At 45.2% G+C, this 14,676-nt stretch overlaps 2 protein-coding genes across 3 annotated transcripts; one reads left to right on the top strand and one right to left on the bottom strand.

Annotated features, from left to right (window-relative positions):
- The first annotated feature begins 328 nt into the window (after positions 1-328).
- Positions 329-5,623, top strand: TMEM167B (transmembrane protein 167B). Of its 2 annotated transcripts, XM_082386813.1 has the most exons (4): positions 336-489; positions 1,995-2,139; positions 2,421-2,552; positions 3,109-5,623. In XM_082386813.1, the coding sequence occupies exons 2-4, from the start codon at positions 2,064-2,066 to the stop codon at positions 3,189-3,191; spliced, it is 291 nt and encodes a 96-aa protein (XP_082242939.1). In that variant the 5' UTR covers positions 336-489; positions 1,995-2,063; the 3' UTR covers positions 3,192-5,623. The 2 variants fall into 2 exon arrangements, with proteins under 2 accessions (XP_082242940.1, XP_082242939.1); XM_082386814.1 differs by lacking the exon at positions 1,995-2,139 and having other exon boundaries at positions 329-489.
- Positions 3,548-14,032, bottom strand: CFAP276 (cilia and flagella associated protein 276). The gene is made up of 5 exons (XM_082386633.1): positions 13,875-14,032; positions 10,741-10,857; positions 10,095-10,210; positions 9,634-9,761; positions 3,548-9,216 (listed from the first exon to the last, which is right to left on the bottom strand). Exons 1-5 carry the CDS (start codon positions 13,953-13,955, stop codon positions 9,146-9,148), a joined length of 513 nt encoding a protein of 170 aa, XP_082242759.1. The 5' UTR covers positions 13,956-14,032; the 3' UTR covers positions 3,548-9,145.
- Between the last annotated feature and the right edge of the window lie 644 nt (positions 14,033-14,676).

Below are 14,676 nucleotides of genomic sequence, written 5' to 3'. Positions count from 1 at the left end.
ATTCACCACAACTAGAGAAAGCCTGTGCACAGCAACGAAGACCCAACCAGCCATAAATAAATAAAATAAATTTATTTTTAAAAGAAACCATAAAAACAAAAAAAACTGCAAGCCTTTACCTTTTCAAACACAACTCGAGCAGGTCAGGTTACGCCCCAACACTAACTCTGCAGGGGCACCCAGAAGAGATTGGTTACCATGGCCACGTAGGAAGCCTCCCGGATACTTTTCTTAGCTTTCTTCTTGCACACACCTACTCACGAGATCTCCACCCACGCAGGTCCCTAGCTCGGCAATCTGCTAGCCACGCCTGATTGCGTTCGGCGCTCGCCTCTCTGCCCTTGCACCTGCGTACTACGGCGCCTGCCCGTCGTCGCGGCCCGGATCGGGAAGTGTCAAGCGGGAGCTGGGTTCCCCCGCCTTTGCCGCTATCACCGCTGACCCCCCGGACCCCAACTCCAGGCCCGGGCCCAGCCGCCATGACGAACGGTGAGAACTAATACCCAGAGCCGAGGATGGGAGTGCAGTACGAGTGGAAACCTGGCGGGCGGAGCCGGGACTGACGTGGCCGTTCTCCCCGCCCCCTCCCAGCCCAGTTCCCCTTTGGTCTCTCGGTGCCCCAACTCCTGTCCCCTATACTCCTCCGGGGGTTCCCCCGTTCCGTGCCCATCTAGAACCCCCAGTGCCTCTTGTGCCCACACCCGTAGTCCTTGGTTCCCACACTGTGCCCTTCTCCCTTCCTAGAAGTTCGTTCTGACCCTTAAAAGCCACTTCGCGAGGCCAGTCCCGGTTGAACTATTGCTTTAGCAGCAGGAAAAAGAGGATCCTCCTCACAGCCCTCTGTGTTCTCAGACTTTTGGAAAGTAGGCTCGTTGGGATGACCGATAAATCACACAGGATTTTAAGCCCCGTACTTTTTGGGGGGCGGGGGTGAATGTAGATCCTAAAAAAAAAAGTTCTCCTTATTTTGTTAAAATGTCGGGAAGCTTTCTCGTATTTGATTCTAAAGTCCTGCCTGGGCGATCCCATCTGGAGACCGTGGCTAGTGTTGCAGCGGTCGGATTTAGACACTGCCTCTTCTAAAGATGATGTGGCAGTTGCCACCCTGTTTATCTGACCTAATTTTCCAGGCCTCTTCAAACATTTTATAGACATGATTTCTGAATTCCAGGGAAGGGCAGGAAACGATGACTTTGTGGTCTTTGGAGTCGATCTTACAGGAAAAAAGATGTCAAGACCTCTTAGGCAGTATGATTTGAAGGGCATAGGAAAGCATTTCTCAAAAGTACCTTCTCCATAAGCCTGGTACTAAAGTTTCAAATTTCACCTTCTTGTGACTTTTGGCTTTGCAAAAACTTACGGGAGAAAAGACTAGCACGTATTGTTCATCATAAAACTTGGTGTATGTATTAATTTACTGGACCCTTTCCTATGTGACATCTAGTTGTGAGATAGTTTTACTGGAGGGAGAGAGGGAGATGGAGTGGCCCAGAACTGGCAGATGCCAGTTGTGTAAAATATCCTTTTGGAGCTTCCTGGGCAGTCAGAGGTCTGAGGTTAGTAGGCACAGTACAAGAACGGACATCACCCGGAGGAAGAAATCATCTGAACTGAGAAATAAGAGAGCAGTTGGACACATAGTAATTAATAAATAAGTTTTAGTCACCCTTTCCCCTTTCCACAGGTCTGATTTTTTTTTTCCACTTAGGTGATTCTTTGTGCTTACAAGACATAGCTTGGTTTACAAATGTAAGAAATAGAACTAATTGTTCAAAGCTTTTTTCCTCACAATTGTTCCACCTTGTCGAAGCCTCAGATCTTTTTTTGCTTGTTTGTTTTCAAGAATCTGTTTACTCAGGCAGAAATTTGGTTTGTAAGTAGAGTATCATGCGTGAAGTGTAAGATAAGCATAGGAAAATTGTAGTCATATGGATTCTAACTCTTGCAATTTCCATTAAGCTTTCCTTTTGCCTTAACATATTCTTCACCAACAGATGCAGATCTGAGAGACTTGGCCAAATATCTACCTCTCCTTTATCACATGAGTGATTTATAGGAAGAACATGTTTCATTCTCTCAGCTCAGGCTCGAAGGATTCTTATGCCTCTCTCAACCTAATGCCAACACTGGCCATTCCTGGTAGGCTGATTCCACATAAAGTGATGCACTCTTCTCAGAATTTATACTTCTTGAAAGGAGAGGGAAGGGGGCAGTGAAATCTTTGTAAGGGGGTTGTCTACAGGTGATTTGGGGAAACAGAAAGGTAACCTTGTTAGTCCCAGGACCTTGGCTCCCTCTTGTCAGGGCTGGCACTGCAGTTGAGGTTATCATCTTGATATTATATCACACTCTGTTCTCCAGGGGGATCACCTGTCCCAAGCTGGATTAGCACCAAAGGTTTTCTTCTCTTTCTGTAACAGTGTACTCCTTGGATGGGATTCTGGTGTTTGGTTTGCTCTTTGTTTGCACCTGTGCCTACTTCAAGAAAGTACCTCGTCTCAAAAGCTGGCTGCTCTCAGAGAAGAAGGGAGTTTGGGGTGTGTTTTACAAAGGTAAGATCATATCTGTTCAGGGAGAGGAGATTGCCATCTCTGGACAGTGAGGTGCTGCAAGGTGGGGGTGGGATAGGCTGAGATTGTATGTGGTTCAACTTTTACATAATTGTTTATTTTAGCTCCAAGGTAATTTTAGTATTCTCCATGGAGTAAAACTATATAAATTAAACAATTTCAGACTGGACTAGAGTTGTTGGAAGGAATATTTTCCCAGTGAAAAGTTTTTTTCTGAATTTCTGGAAAGAATATATTGGAGTCTCTTTTAAGTATTGATTTTATTAACTCAGATGCTTTTTTACTTTTTATTTTGGGCATCTTCATCTGGAATCCTACTTACCTAGATCTTTTTTCAAAATAAGGCAAAATATAAACTAACAGTATATTCATCTAGAACCTAGGGCTTAAGGGTAGTATTTAAATACATTCCTGGGTGGGTTCTTGAGACCCTTCATAGGTCTCTTCATCTGTGATTAGAGATTTCAAATCTTGAAAGTGAGCACTTATATGAAGGGCAGGGTTTGATTTCTTTTCTCGTTTTATTTTTTCCTGCTAGCTGCTGTGATTGGAACTAGGCTGCATGCTGCTGTAGCAATCGCCTGCGTTGTAATGGCCTTCTACGTCCTGTTTATAAAATGAATTCCAAAGCATCCATTTCATCAACTGCCAACCAAGGGGACGAAGGTGAAGAGCCTGTCAGGAACCTGGGCCCAGCGTAGGAGAGTTCAGCTAAAATCATCAAAGTCCCCAGGATGACACCACAGCATCTGCCCCTACGTTATGTGGGGAAAACTCCTCGTGGTTACAAACATTATTTATGCTTCAGGGGACTACAGAAAGCCAGCTTCCTTTGACCTGTGTGTAAATCAGTCCTCAGCAGAGAGCCTATAATGTCCAGATAAATTACACCCCTCAGTGATACGATTACATACCTCCTGCTGAAAAATCTCACCTATTTTGTTCTTCAGCCCCTCATCAGGAACTTTTCACACTGAGGCTCATTAGGGGAGGATATAAGCTGTATTCAAACTTCTTGGAAGGAGAGAGAATTTTCAAGACTTGACTTTTTTTTTTTAGTGCTTGATTTGGATTTGGCAAATTGCAGGGGGCTGGGAGGCTGGGGTGGGGAGGCTGGGTGGGAAATAGGAGTTAAACAATGCCAAGGAATATTTTGGCTTTGGAAATTTATCTTTCATATACCCGTCTGGGCACATAAGAGAGAGGCATGATCCTCATTGCAAAAAGAGAACAGACGAAATAGCTGTGCTGTGTGCTGGTAGCCAGAGAGTTTTGCCAAGAGAATCTGGGCCTAAGTAAGATTTGGAAATTGTCTGTGATGAGACCAGAAAGGAGTAACTTAGACAAGAAACAATGTTCTATTCACCAGTATTCCCAAAAGGAAATTTCACCCCCTCAAATGGTATATTGAAACTGTTGCTATTTTCCTAAAGGTTTTTAAATATTTTCTAAATTACTGAGTGCTAAATACTGTTACTCAGTTTTAAATGCTACCACTAGGGGAAAGAGAAACTATTGAAGAAATAATTTGCAGTTGGGGTAGAAGAAATAAATAAATCTAGTATATTAATTCATATACTAGTAAAGTCATCTAGAATTTATTGTGATGTTAGATGGAAGTTCTGTCATACTAACCAAGATACAAACTTATTCTTTGTTTAACTCTGGGTTATTATGGCAATTTTCAGTCGATTACTTGTGTTTCTTGGCCCACTTTTAATTTTCTTCATATTGTAGTATTCTTTAGCTGTCTCTTGGAAATTGTAAGAACATGGGAAATTTGAATGAGAGAAGTTGATGGCATTCATAGGCATGTTTGGACAGTTCAGAGAATCCATGAATAAAATGAGAGTGTTTTCTAAAGTAAAGGAAAGCAGAGGTTTGTAATTGGGATTGATGGGCTTTTCCATGGAGTATGGGAACTCCTGAGCAAATCATTTTCGATGACTCTACATTTGAAGGGAAGACTTCTCCATTCCCTCCTCCTTTTATCTGCAAAAGGATCAACTGTTGCATTTATGAAGCCTAGAACTTCTCTATTAAAAAAAAAAAGAGTTGGTCTAAAATTAAATTATCGTAAAGAGCAAGCAGAGACATGGGTCTACCAGTGGAATTGTTCACTAAAGTAAAACTTGACTGTGGACAAGTTGTCTGTGGTTGACCCCAGTGTGGCAGTAAATTGTCTTTTGTCTTATTCCAAAAGAACAAAAGCTGCTAGGAAGTTTAGGTTCTGAAACATGCAGTTTAGTGCTTTGATGGTTCCTAGAAGTATAGAAAGTCATCAAGTAAACACTGCATGTCTAATCATCTCAGAGTTATGGCTGTTATCTCTTCAGGAATTGGTCCACAGGGTAAATTTCAATGATTCATATATTTTTCATTGTCATTTCTGAGGATCTTTCACACAAGAGAAAGGAAAGCTAGTGGAACAGAAAGAAGAGTTACACCTTGTGGGTGTGAGTTTGGAACCTGTTGGCCAATGGGAATGTCACTCTCTGGAAATACAGGTTCAGCATGTTTTGCACTTGTTATTTTGTAGCTTTAATGACTTTTGTTTCCTAATAGGGCTAATATCTCTAAGCTTGGTGTTTAGAGCTTCTTCATATTTTAAACTAGTCCCATTTCACAGTTCAGATCAATTTTTACAGCCTCCTGGGTGGGTCATCTTGACCTAAACTCTTGAACTGTTATATTTTGAGATGTTTTCATACCAGAATGTACCAAAAAGTACACAGAGTGAAGGTAATTTACAGCAAGAAGCAAATACACAGCTTATTTCATTTCTTGACTTTAGATAAGCAGAAACTTGTTTAATTCATTACTTTGGTTGATGTGTCATATATTTTTGACTGAAAATTGTAGGAAGTTGTTCCTCTAAGGGAGTCTTTTAGGGGTGGAAGAAGGGGGATAGCAGTGTTGCCTCAGATTCAAACTGGCATCACCATAAACCCTGTATGCCAGGGTGGAATGAAGTCAGCTTTTTATAGTTGAAATAAGACTTTTTATTCACCATTGTCTGCACAAATCCTTGAAAATAAAGTTTCTTTCCCTACTGTTTTTGTCCATTTTGTCACATGCATGCTGAATTATTGAACTTTGTTCAATACTCCCCTGGGTTCTGCCCATAGTATACCTTTTTAGTTTACATTAGTGAATATCATCAATCCTGTTAACCCCTTGTGATGGTCACTGAATGTATGATATATGTATGATATAGTTCAGAATCTATGAGGGTATAGCTTTCTCCTTTGAGGGAACTAATTTTATATATATATATATATCTATATATATATATATATAAGCATATATATAAATACATTTTGAGGTGTATTAAACAATGTAGATAACATTCCCCAATAATTTTACCTACTACTGCTATTAAAAGTATCAACTGCCATTACAAGCCATAAACTTCTTCAGTGAAATGAGGTTATCGGGTTACCCAGCCACATACCTAGAAAATCCTTGGGCTTCTGGTGCATACAATGGACACTTTTCCCCAATTTGTTTATTCCAAGTACATGGTGGGACTGGCACAAGTACAAATGATAACTTCACAAAATTCTAATTTGTCTTCCCCCCTCACATATGTATTTCTTGAAAAAGGAGAAAGAAGGAACTGAGACATTCAAATTGTGCTTTGTGATGTGAAAGGAGCTAATTCTAACTTACATAACTGTTCCTTTTTTTCTTTTTTTCTTACACTCATTCTTGAAAGATTTATTTTAGCAGATATGAAAGTAAATGAAGATTCAGCAATATGACTGCCACAGCAAGTTCTGGGTAGCAAGAGGGCTCTGTGGGGACAGGGATACGTCTTCCTACCTTTACTTATTATACTACTACCTAGAGTATATTAGGTAGTATATTAGTAGTATATATAGTTACTATATTCTAACTACCTAGTCCTTGGACTTAAGTAATCTATTCTCACCTTTCCCTTTGGTAAAATGATGTTTGCCTTCTCCCACGGGAGAAGGAGCTCCTAGGGAAGCTGATGTTGGTAATGACCAGAATTTGCCTTCTCCCTGGGAAAGAAATCATTCACCTAGAGGTCTCCTGAGATTAAATCATCTTATATCCAGAACTTGGATCAAAGATCAAAGAAAAACTACAGATACGGATATAAATGTGTAGCTGCACAGAGATCCAAAGACAATCACGATTCAGTATTGTGGGAATTTGTCCCGCCTTTACCTGGGCCCTTGGTTCCCCTCCGAGCCACGTGGGGGCGGGAAAGTGCGCATTCGGCGAGGGCCTGTGCTCGGTTGTTCCTCCCAGAACCCTCCGGGGCGGAGGCGGGGCGGAGGGCTTTAAAGGAGCTTGCGCACTTCCGCCCTTTCACCGGAGGGAGAGCGGCGTGGGGTGAGGCTGGGTAAAACTGTGGCGAGGTGTGTGGAAGGCGCCTGCGGGCTGAGTGTGTGAGTGGACGCGTGAATGTGTGAGTGCACGCGTGGTGCGTGCAAGGCGAGTGCGTGCGCCCGCCCCCGTGCCCCTCCCCCGGCCTACACCTTGATCTTATTTGATCGGGTTGTGATTCCAGCCCCGCCGGACCAACCCGAAATGAAAAGCTCCCCTCCTGCGAAGCCCCTTCTTCGGGGCGCTGTGCAGCGAGGCCCCTTGGGCGGTGGCAACGCTGCGGTCCCGGAGGTCCCGGAGCTGGTCCTACGGGGCCCGGCGCTCAGAAGTGATGAATTGATCAGATAGACGAGGCTGGGCTTGTCCTGGGCCACTGATTATCGAGGCGATTCTGATCTGAGCCCGGGCCCAGGGCACGGCCGCCCGTGGCGTTGAGGCTAACGTGTCAACGGTAGGCTGCGGGCCCCGGGCGCTGGCGGACGGAGGTTGAATGAGCCGTCGCCCCGCCCGCGGGAGCGGGAGCTGAAAGGATATGGAGGCCTTGTTCCCCGCTGCAGTTTTGTTTTGTAGCCGCCTCCGTTTTTTTCTTTAGACCCGACTTGTCATGATGACTCTTTTGTATGGTACCAGCACTGGTGCCCCCGGTCTAAAGGCACTATACAGCGCCTGCCGCGAAGGGATATATGTATATATGCATGTCTGTATACGTGTATATATCCGTAAGAGAACTTGGAGACCTTATAAGAATTCAGATTCCAGGAACCCGTACCGGATTTACTGAATTAGAATTATCGCGGGGGGTGGTCTAGGAATCTATATTATTTAAAGTCTCCATGCATGGATCGCAGTAATAAATTTTTTGATGTTCAGTATCAACCCACATGAGGTGATTATCCCAGAGAGTCACCCCCTCTGTCACTTTCAGCTATTCTAAATAAAGAGAACTGAAACAATTTTGCCACTTGGCAGCAAACGCTATGAACAGATTGGAGTATCTCGGTGGAAGAGGGGCTGTAATAGTTTGGTGGTATTGACCCTGCACCTGAGTACCAGGAAGAAGCCCTTTCATATCTGATTTATTCAACAATGCATATGCTGTCCAATCTTAGAAATGGGAACTTTTAGTGTACAATATTCTAAAAGGTCTGCCATTTATTGCTCATTTTAACAGCAGGCTCCTGTGAGTGGCTTGAATTTTAGGAACCACATTACTGTATCAGTTTTTAGGTACCTTCAGACCCTAGGATCAGATTGTTGAACGCTGTTTCCAGGAATAGGGGGCTACATATCACAGCACAAATCAAGGCAAAGAAAAGAGAATTGACTCCCGGGCAAGGAGACAGCAGGGTTAAGAGAATGAACAATGGCAAGGAGCCAGGGAGATGGAGCCCTCATGGAAAAGTAGAGCTCAGCAGATGACTAAATCCAGAAGGTCTGAAATCTGTTAAGCGTGACCTCAGCATAAGTGTTAATGTCACAAAGAGCTACTAAAATTAGTGTTTGTAAGCTCAAGAGAATGGACTATGTCCATTCTTGTTTTCCCAACACTTAGCTCAGTACCTGACATAAATGTTTGCAAGAGGGGCTTCCCTGGTAGCACAGTGGTTAAGAATCCGCCTGCCAATGCAGGGCACACAGGTTCGAGCCCTGGTCCGGGAAGATCCCACATGCTGCCGAGCAACTGTGCGCCACAACTACTGAGCCTTTGCTCTAGAGCTCGCGTGCCACAACTACTGAAGCCCACGGGCCTAGAGCCGGTGCTCCGCAACAAGAGAAGCCACCGCAGTGAGAAGCCTGCGCACCGCAACAAAGAGTAGTCCCCGCTCGCTGCAACTAGAGAAAGCCGGCGCGCAGCAACAAAGACCCAACGCAGCCAAAAAAAAAAAAAAAAAAAAAAAGTTTGCAAGAAATGTTGAATGGGTATGGTTTGAATGACTCCAGTTCACAAAACGTGAATACCTGTCTCCTGCCAAAAACAGTGCTGTTCTGTCCTAAATCCGTATCTTTTCAGCAAGATGACTTTCCGAGTTGCAAATATGCCCAACAGGACTAGTTTCTAGAAGTTGAGAAACTTCCATATTTTAAGAGTAGTCATGTGGCAACTGGTAGTCCATGGGTAACAGATACTCCAGGCTTCATCTTACACAAATCTATTTAATGGAGGTGGGCGGCAGGATGTTCCAATATGATTAATTAGTCCAGGGGCCTGTCAACACTTAGGTGGAGAAGAAGCCACCATCATTCTTTCGGGAATACCCTCCATTGGTGGCTGCAGTGTGAGGGGATACTGTGGAGAAAAGAGAAGAGGGAGTGGGCTGTGAATTTCAGATCCTTTGCCTTTTCTGGGAACTTGTCGCCCATACATTTATGGGGACAATGAAGAAGGTTCTAACAGCTGAGGAAACTGGCATATAGAGGACTGATGGGAGGTAGCTATAGGTCTTTCACTCCCCGGTTTCTGCCCTTTGCTGAAAATTTTTGTCCCCTAGACCTAAGGCTGAGGGAGTGGCTCTGAAAAACTGAATTCATTTCCTATCTCTACAGTCAGCATGTCCCCTGGTTTTAGTCTGATATGTGCCAGACTCTCAGTTATCCCCGATGTTCCCTAATAGCCAATCACCTCAACTCCCTGATTCCTGTGACCACTTAGAAAAACTCTTGCACCACCCATCTGCCTCCCACCCCTCAGTCTTCTGACCCTTACCTATGGATCCCTGGATGCTGTGAATAGACTCCTTCTTAGGGTTGATCCAGTGTCTGATGTTAGCTCGGGAAGTGACAGGGGGTGGCTGGGGAGGGGATAAAAATTCTCCAGGGAATTGGATCTTGATTCTAGAAGATGGTGTGGGGAAGAACGTGGGAGAGTGAAATCAATCAGGAGAAGAAAGGTAAGGAGGGAAAGAGTTGCATGCAACCTTAAAAATAAAGCAGCCGAAGGCCCTTTTTACCCTCTGGAATTAACCAAAGATTTTGTTCTACAGATGAGCACAATCTTGGAAGATCTCTGTTCATTTTAGAAAATAAAAAAACAGAACTTGTATTACAGAAGTAAAAAATACAGAAATCTATACAAACAAGGACCTATTGATTTTTATTTCCCAGGTGACACTTTACCTTACTTGATTGGCATTGTCCTTAGGGAGAGGCTCCGCCTCCACCACTTACCCATGGGTATCCTGAATGGTCTCCTGGTGTATCAGTGTCTCACTTTTGCTCTTGAACGTCCCTGTGTGGTGGTTGTACAAGGCTGCTAATCGGAAATCCAGATCATCCTTCGGTATCTACGGAGGAAGCCAAACCCGCCACCCCCAGGGTTAACTTGCCACATTTGCACCTGCTCTAGTCGGGTTCTGTTGGGATCTACTCTTCCCCCAAAGCAGAGTGAACCCCTTTTGGGCCTGAGATCCACCAACTCCCTACATACCAAATTACTATACATGATGACTTCTTAACTCTTGTCCATATAGAATTGTCTCATGGTTAGGTCTAAGGAGTGGGGAGCTCTCCTGGAGACATGAGAACCACTATATTGTCCTTGACTTGGGCTTAATGGGCCTTACCTTGTTCATGGTTATAATGAGAAGTCTGGTGAGAGAATGATTTGCTCCAGATAATCAACTGCAGCAAAACCCAAGCCTTCTGACTTCCCAGAGGAAGCTGATAGGTTTGTATTTGGTTTTAGATTTGGTAGGATCTTGGATTGGGGACAAGATAAAGATGCTAAGGTAGTCAGGGACAGACTACCTTTCAAAAGGGATATTAATTAGTTCTAAGTGGATATAAGGAGAAATAGCATTTCAATGCTAGGTACCTCAGGATCAAAAAAATAAACATCCTGCCTCATGGACGTGATTGTGGGAGTTGAGCTGAGTCGACACCAGGGTTCCTGTTGCTGAGCAAGGTGAGTTGGGTTCTTATATGGCAGTTTCTGCAAAAGAGAAACCACAGCCACTCCTCGTTACCAGAGGCCTTGCTGATGTGATAGCTTCAGTGACATCCATCCCCTTATCCCATCCCATTTTAATTGAATCGCAGACATCTAAAAGAGAAGAACGAAATGGGGCAAGACTCCCAGGCTTCTGATCCTCCTAAGTTTTTAATCTTAGAACTGACAGAAATGGGCCAGGAATACAGGGAAAGGGGTGAAGTGGGACAGGAAGTGAAGGGTGGGGAGCAGAGAGGCAAGATGAGCTCAGGTTTAGAAGTCCTGAGCTTGGAGAAGAGATAAGATATCCTAATGCAATTAACAGGTAGGAAATTGAAAGTGTGCAGTTGTTGGAGGAGAGCTCAGAACAAGTAGTAGCGATCTGGGGGTCACCCCCTGAAGTGGTGGTTGAAGCCTGCAAAAAGGCGTCTGACCAACAAGGAAGAGGTGGTTCATGAGGTCTGCACAATATTATAATGGGGGTGGCGGTGGGAGCAGTCAGAGACAAGAGAATCAGGAGAGAGCCGTGTCTAGGCAGGTGAGAAAATTTCAGTAAGCAGGGAAGGGTCATTGTGTCTGCAGGAATGTCAAAAAGTTCATTGGATGTTCAGTCCTCTAATTAAAACCCCGCAAGTACGAATATGAAAAGCACACAGCTGATTTCTTCATTACATGTAAAATGCCATACTGTTCACCACTGTATCCCCAATGCCTAGCACAGCAACCTAACACATGGTGTTCTAAAATGAAATATTGATTGAATCAATGACTGAATTCCAGTGAGTACAACCACAACCTAGTAGAAATCTCATTCAACCTATCCGATGTAGGAACACTCCTCCTCCCCTGTATATAACACAGTGCTGTGTGACTCAGCTCAATTAGGCATTAATTGAATGGTGTGAACCAGGCACTATACTGTCACCAAGAAAAGATGAAAAAGGAAATGGGAAAACTACAAATACATATGATGCAAGCATAGGCAGCTCTCTTCCCATTCCTCGAAGGTTGCATAAGCCTCATCATCTCTATAAGCAGAAGGCCGAGACGGTCTTTCACTGAGAAAGTCAAGCCTGTCAAGCGTGAGTGCCATCTTCACATCCATTTTCCTTCCATCTCAGAGAAACGGAAGTCCCTTTTATTCAAGAATCACCCTTCCCTGAACCCAGCCCTTCCTGGTGCTTTAGGGCCCTGCGCTATCCTGCCATCCCCTGTACCCAGCTTCTCCTCATTCCTTTGTCACTGTCTAGCTACCACTCCATGACCTTCCCTACTGAGCCAGCCTTCTTAAAGAGTCAACACTTGCCACATCCACTTCCTCCCCATTCCCATTCCCTCTTCCGCCCACTGCAGTCTGGCCTCTGCCTCAAGCACCCACTGAAACTACTCTTGCTGGTGACCACTGACCTTTGTGGCTAGGTCAGGTGGATCCTTTCTGGTCCTGATCTTACTGACCTCTGCGGTTTCTGCACCACGACTCTGATTCCACGAAATGTTCTCTCCATCCTATGTGGGTCCAGCTCCTCCTGGTTCTCCTCCTGCCTCTGGCTATTACTTCTCAGCTTCCTTCTCAGCTCTGCTTTCTCTCTCTGTCCCTTAGTGGTATTCTCCAGGGGGTTTGTCTCTGCCTTTCTGACTCTCACATTCACTGGATGAGCTCATTCTCTCCTATACTTTCAACCACCAGATGAATACTGTGGCTTCCAGACATCTTCAACCCACAGCTCTCAACCATGTTGCCTACTCTTCATCTCTATGGAAATGTCCCACAGGCACCACGAAAGCAACAGCTATAAAACTGATCTCAACATCTTTCTCCCCAAACCTGCTTTGCCTGGATGCCTCATTCAGTAAATGGTATCAGGTAAGCCCTCAGAAACCTGGGAGCTCTCCTGGACTCATCCACTCTCTTGAGCCCATATCCAGTCAGCCACAAAGTCCCATCAGTCCTGCCCTTTGCATCTTACCGCCATCCCCTGCATCACTGCTGTACATCCGTTACTCCTCCTGGAGATCGCTGCACCAGCCTCGTAGCTGATGCCTCTTGTCGCACTAACATCCTGTCCAATCCACTGCCACTTGTGCTTTCTACAACACCCATCTAGTATGCCACTCCTGGGAGATGGTTCCCCAGGATGAAAACCTAGCTCACTAGCACGGTGTACGCAGCACACCCAGCCCAGGAGGGTCACCTCTCCAGCTTCCACCCTCTCCACTCCTCCATTTCACACCAACGCTTCAGCCACTTTGGACTCTTTGGTCCCAAAGAGGCCACCCTCATCCTCCTCTCCATGTATGTGCACCTGCTGCTCCCTTTGCCTTGAATGTCTGGTTCCTGTTTCCTCCCTTCTAACTTACATTCCACCTCCTCCCTCCCCTGGTCCAGCTGACTCATATTTGGATATCAAAACTCACCTGCTCTGGGAGGCTTTCCTTTAAGCTCCTGTGTCCCATGACACACCACATATAACTGTCACAACACATGTGCTGTTGTGCAAGCACTTTTGCTGTTGCTGTTGTCAGTCTGGCTTTTCTACTAGATTTCCCTGAGAACAGGAGCTAATCTAATGTGTCTATACATCCTCAGTTTTTAGCAGAGTGCCCGGCATACAGTAAATAATAAATGTTGAGTAAACAAAAGGGAGTGCTTTGATTTTGTTATTAAGCCACAATTACCATTTAGTTCACCTTATTTTTCACCACTTCAAACATCTCAAATACTTCTACGAGAAAAGTGGAACCTGGGCCTGGGTAAGCCCCATTATACCAATCATTGCTTAGGGCTGTGAGTGCCTCTTGTTCCTCTGGACTAGAACGCCACTTGCCTCTGCTCAAAAGCACCTGTGAAATGTTGGCAGCCCTGAATATGGGGACATGGAGGAAGGCAGAAAACAGATTTCTCCGGTACCTGACTCAGTGTCCTCACCAGAGTCCTTTAAGTTACCATCTCTTCCTGTCGCGCCGACAGAAAGAAGAGTGCGGTCGACCCTACTGGGAATCTGCGCAAGAAACCTCAGTACCTCGGAAGCCCGCAGTTTTCCCAAGTAGGAATCATCGTTATCCAACGTAGGATTCTGGAAAGGGTCTCGGGTGAGAGGCATGGTAAAATGCCGAGCGAGACACTGTCAAGCGTGATGAGAGGCCCGCGCAGCCGCACACAATCTTGCAAGCGGAGGAGCCGGAGTCCCAATTGTTTGGCACGCCCAATTTCAGTTGCCAGGCAACTGCCCCGCCGTCTATGACTGAGGCGAATTCCCTCCGAGAAGGGCGCCACCTGGCGGTCCAACGCGGGAGGCCCCTCGGGAAGAAGCTACTGGGAACGCAGAGGGAAAGCGCCGCTGAGTGTACCGGGGAGCCCTGGATTTGCACTCGTGAGACTTCGGTGAAAAACGCCGAACGGGTCTTCTGCAAAAGACTTCAGTTAAAGAAAGAATTCCTAAAAGGTGGCCCAGAAATGTCCTTCCTCCTGGCATCTAATCAAAGGATTTCTCAAAGCGATGAGAGAATGGGGATGTCAAGAGACAGAAGAGTCCAGGTGTCGTGCTTGGAAAATTGCCGGCTAAGGCAAACTCTCCTTGCTTAAACTCGGTTTAACTATACGAGTCTCAGGGCTTCGCATAGCGTCGGTTGTAAAGGCACAGATGGATTTGGCGGGGTGGAAGTAAGATCTCCAGAAGAGGCTGTTACAGTAGGTGACACGTACCGGGGCCACTCTTCCAGGCTATATAAGCTCTGGAGAAGAGACGGCATCTCAATCATTTTTCTATCGCTTCACACATAGGAGGTGCTTAATAAGTATATGTAGAACGCCACGTCTGCAAA

The sequence above is a fragment of the Balaenoptera borealis genome, assembly GCF_965194805.1.
Source record: "Balaenoptera borealis genome assembly, chromosome: 1".
Taxonomy (NCBI): domain Eukaryota; kingdom Metazoa; phylum Chordata; class Mammalia; order Artiodactyla; family Balaenopteridae; genus Balaenoptera; species Balaenoptera borealis.
Note: the sequence above shows the minus strand (reverse complement) of the source record. Positions and strands in the feature narration are given on the sequence as shown.

Coding starts and splice junctions, on each gene's coding strand:
- TMEM167B (XM_082386813.1), top strand. CDS start 2,064: ATGTTTCATTCTCTCAGCTCAGGCTCGAAGGATTCTTATGCCTCTCTC. Junction 2,140..2,420: donor GCCAACACTGGCCATTCCTG/GTAGGCTGATTC, acceptor TTTCTGTAACAG/TGTACTCCTTGGATGGGATT. Junction 2,553..3,108: donor TTGGGGTGTGTTTTACAAAG/GTAAGATCATAT, acceptor TTTTCCTGCTAG/CTGCTGTGATTGGAACTAGG.
- CFAP276 (XM_082386633.1), bottom strand. CDS start 13,955: ATGCCTCTCACCCGAGACCCTTTCCAGAATCCTACGTTGGATAACGAT. Junction 10,211..10,740: donor TTTATTTTTTTGATCCTGAG/GTACCTAGCATT, acceptor CTTCCTCCGTAG/ATACCGAAGGATGATCTGGA. Junction 9,217..9,633: donor CAGCATCCAGGGATCCATAG/GTAAGGGTCAGA, acceptor TTTTCTCCACAG/TATCCCCTCACACTGCAGCC.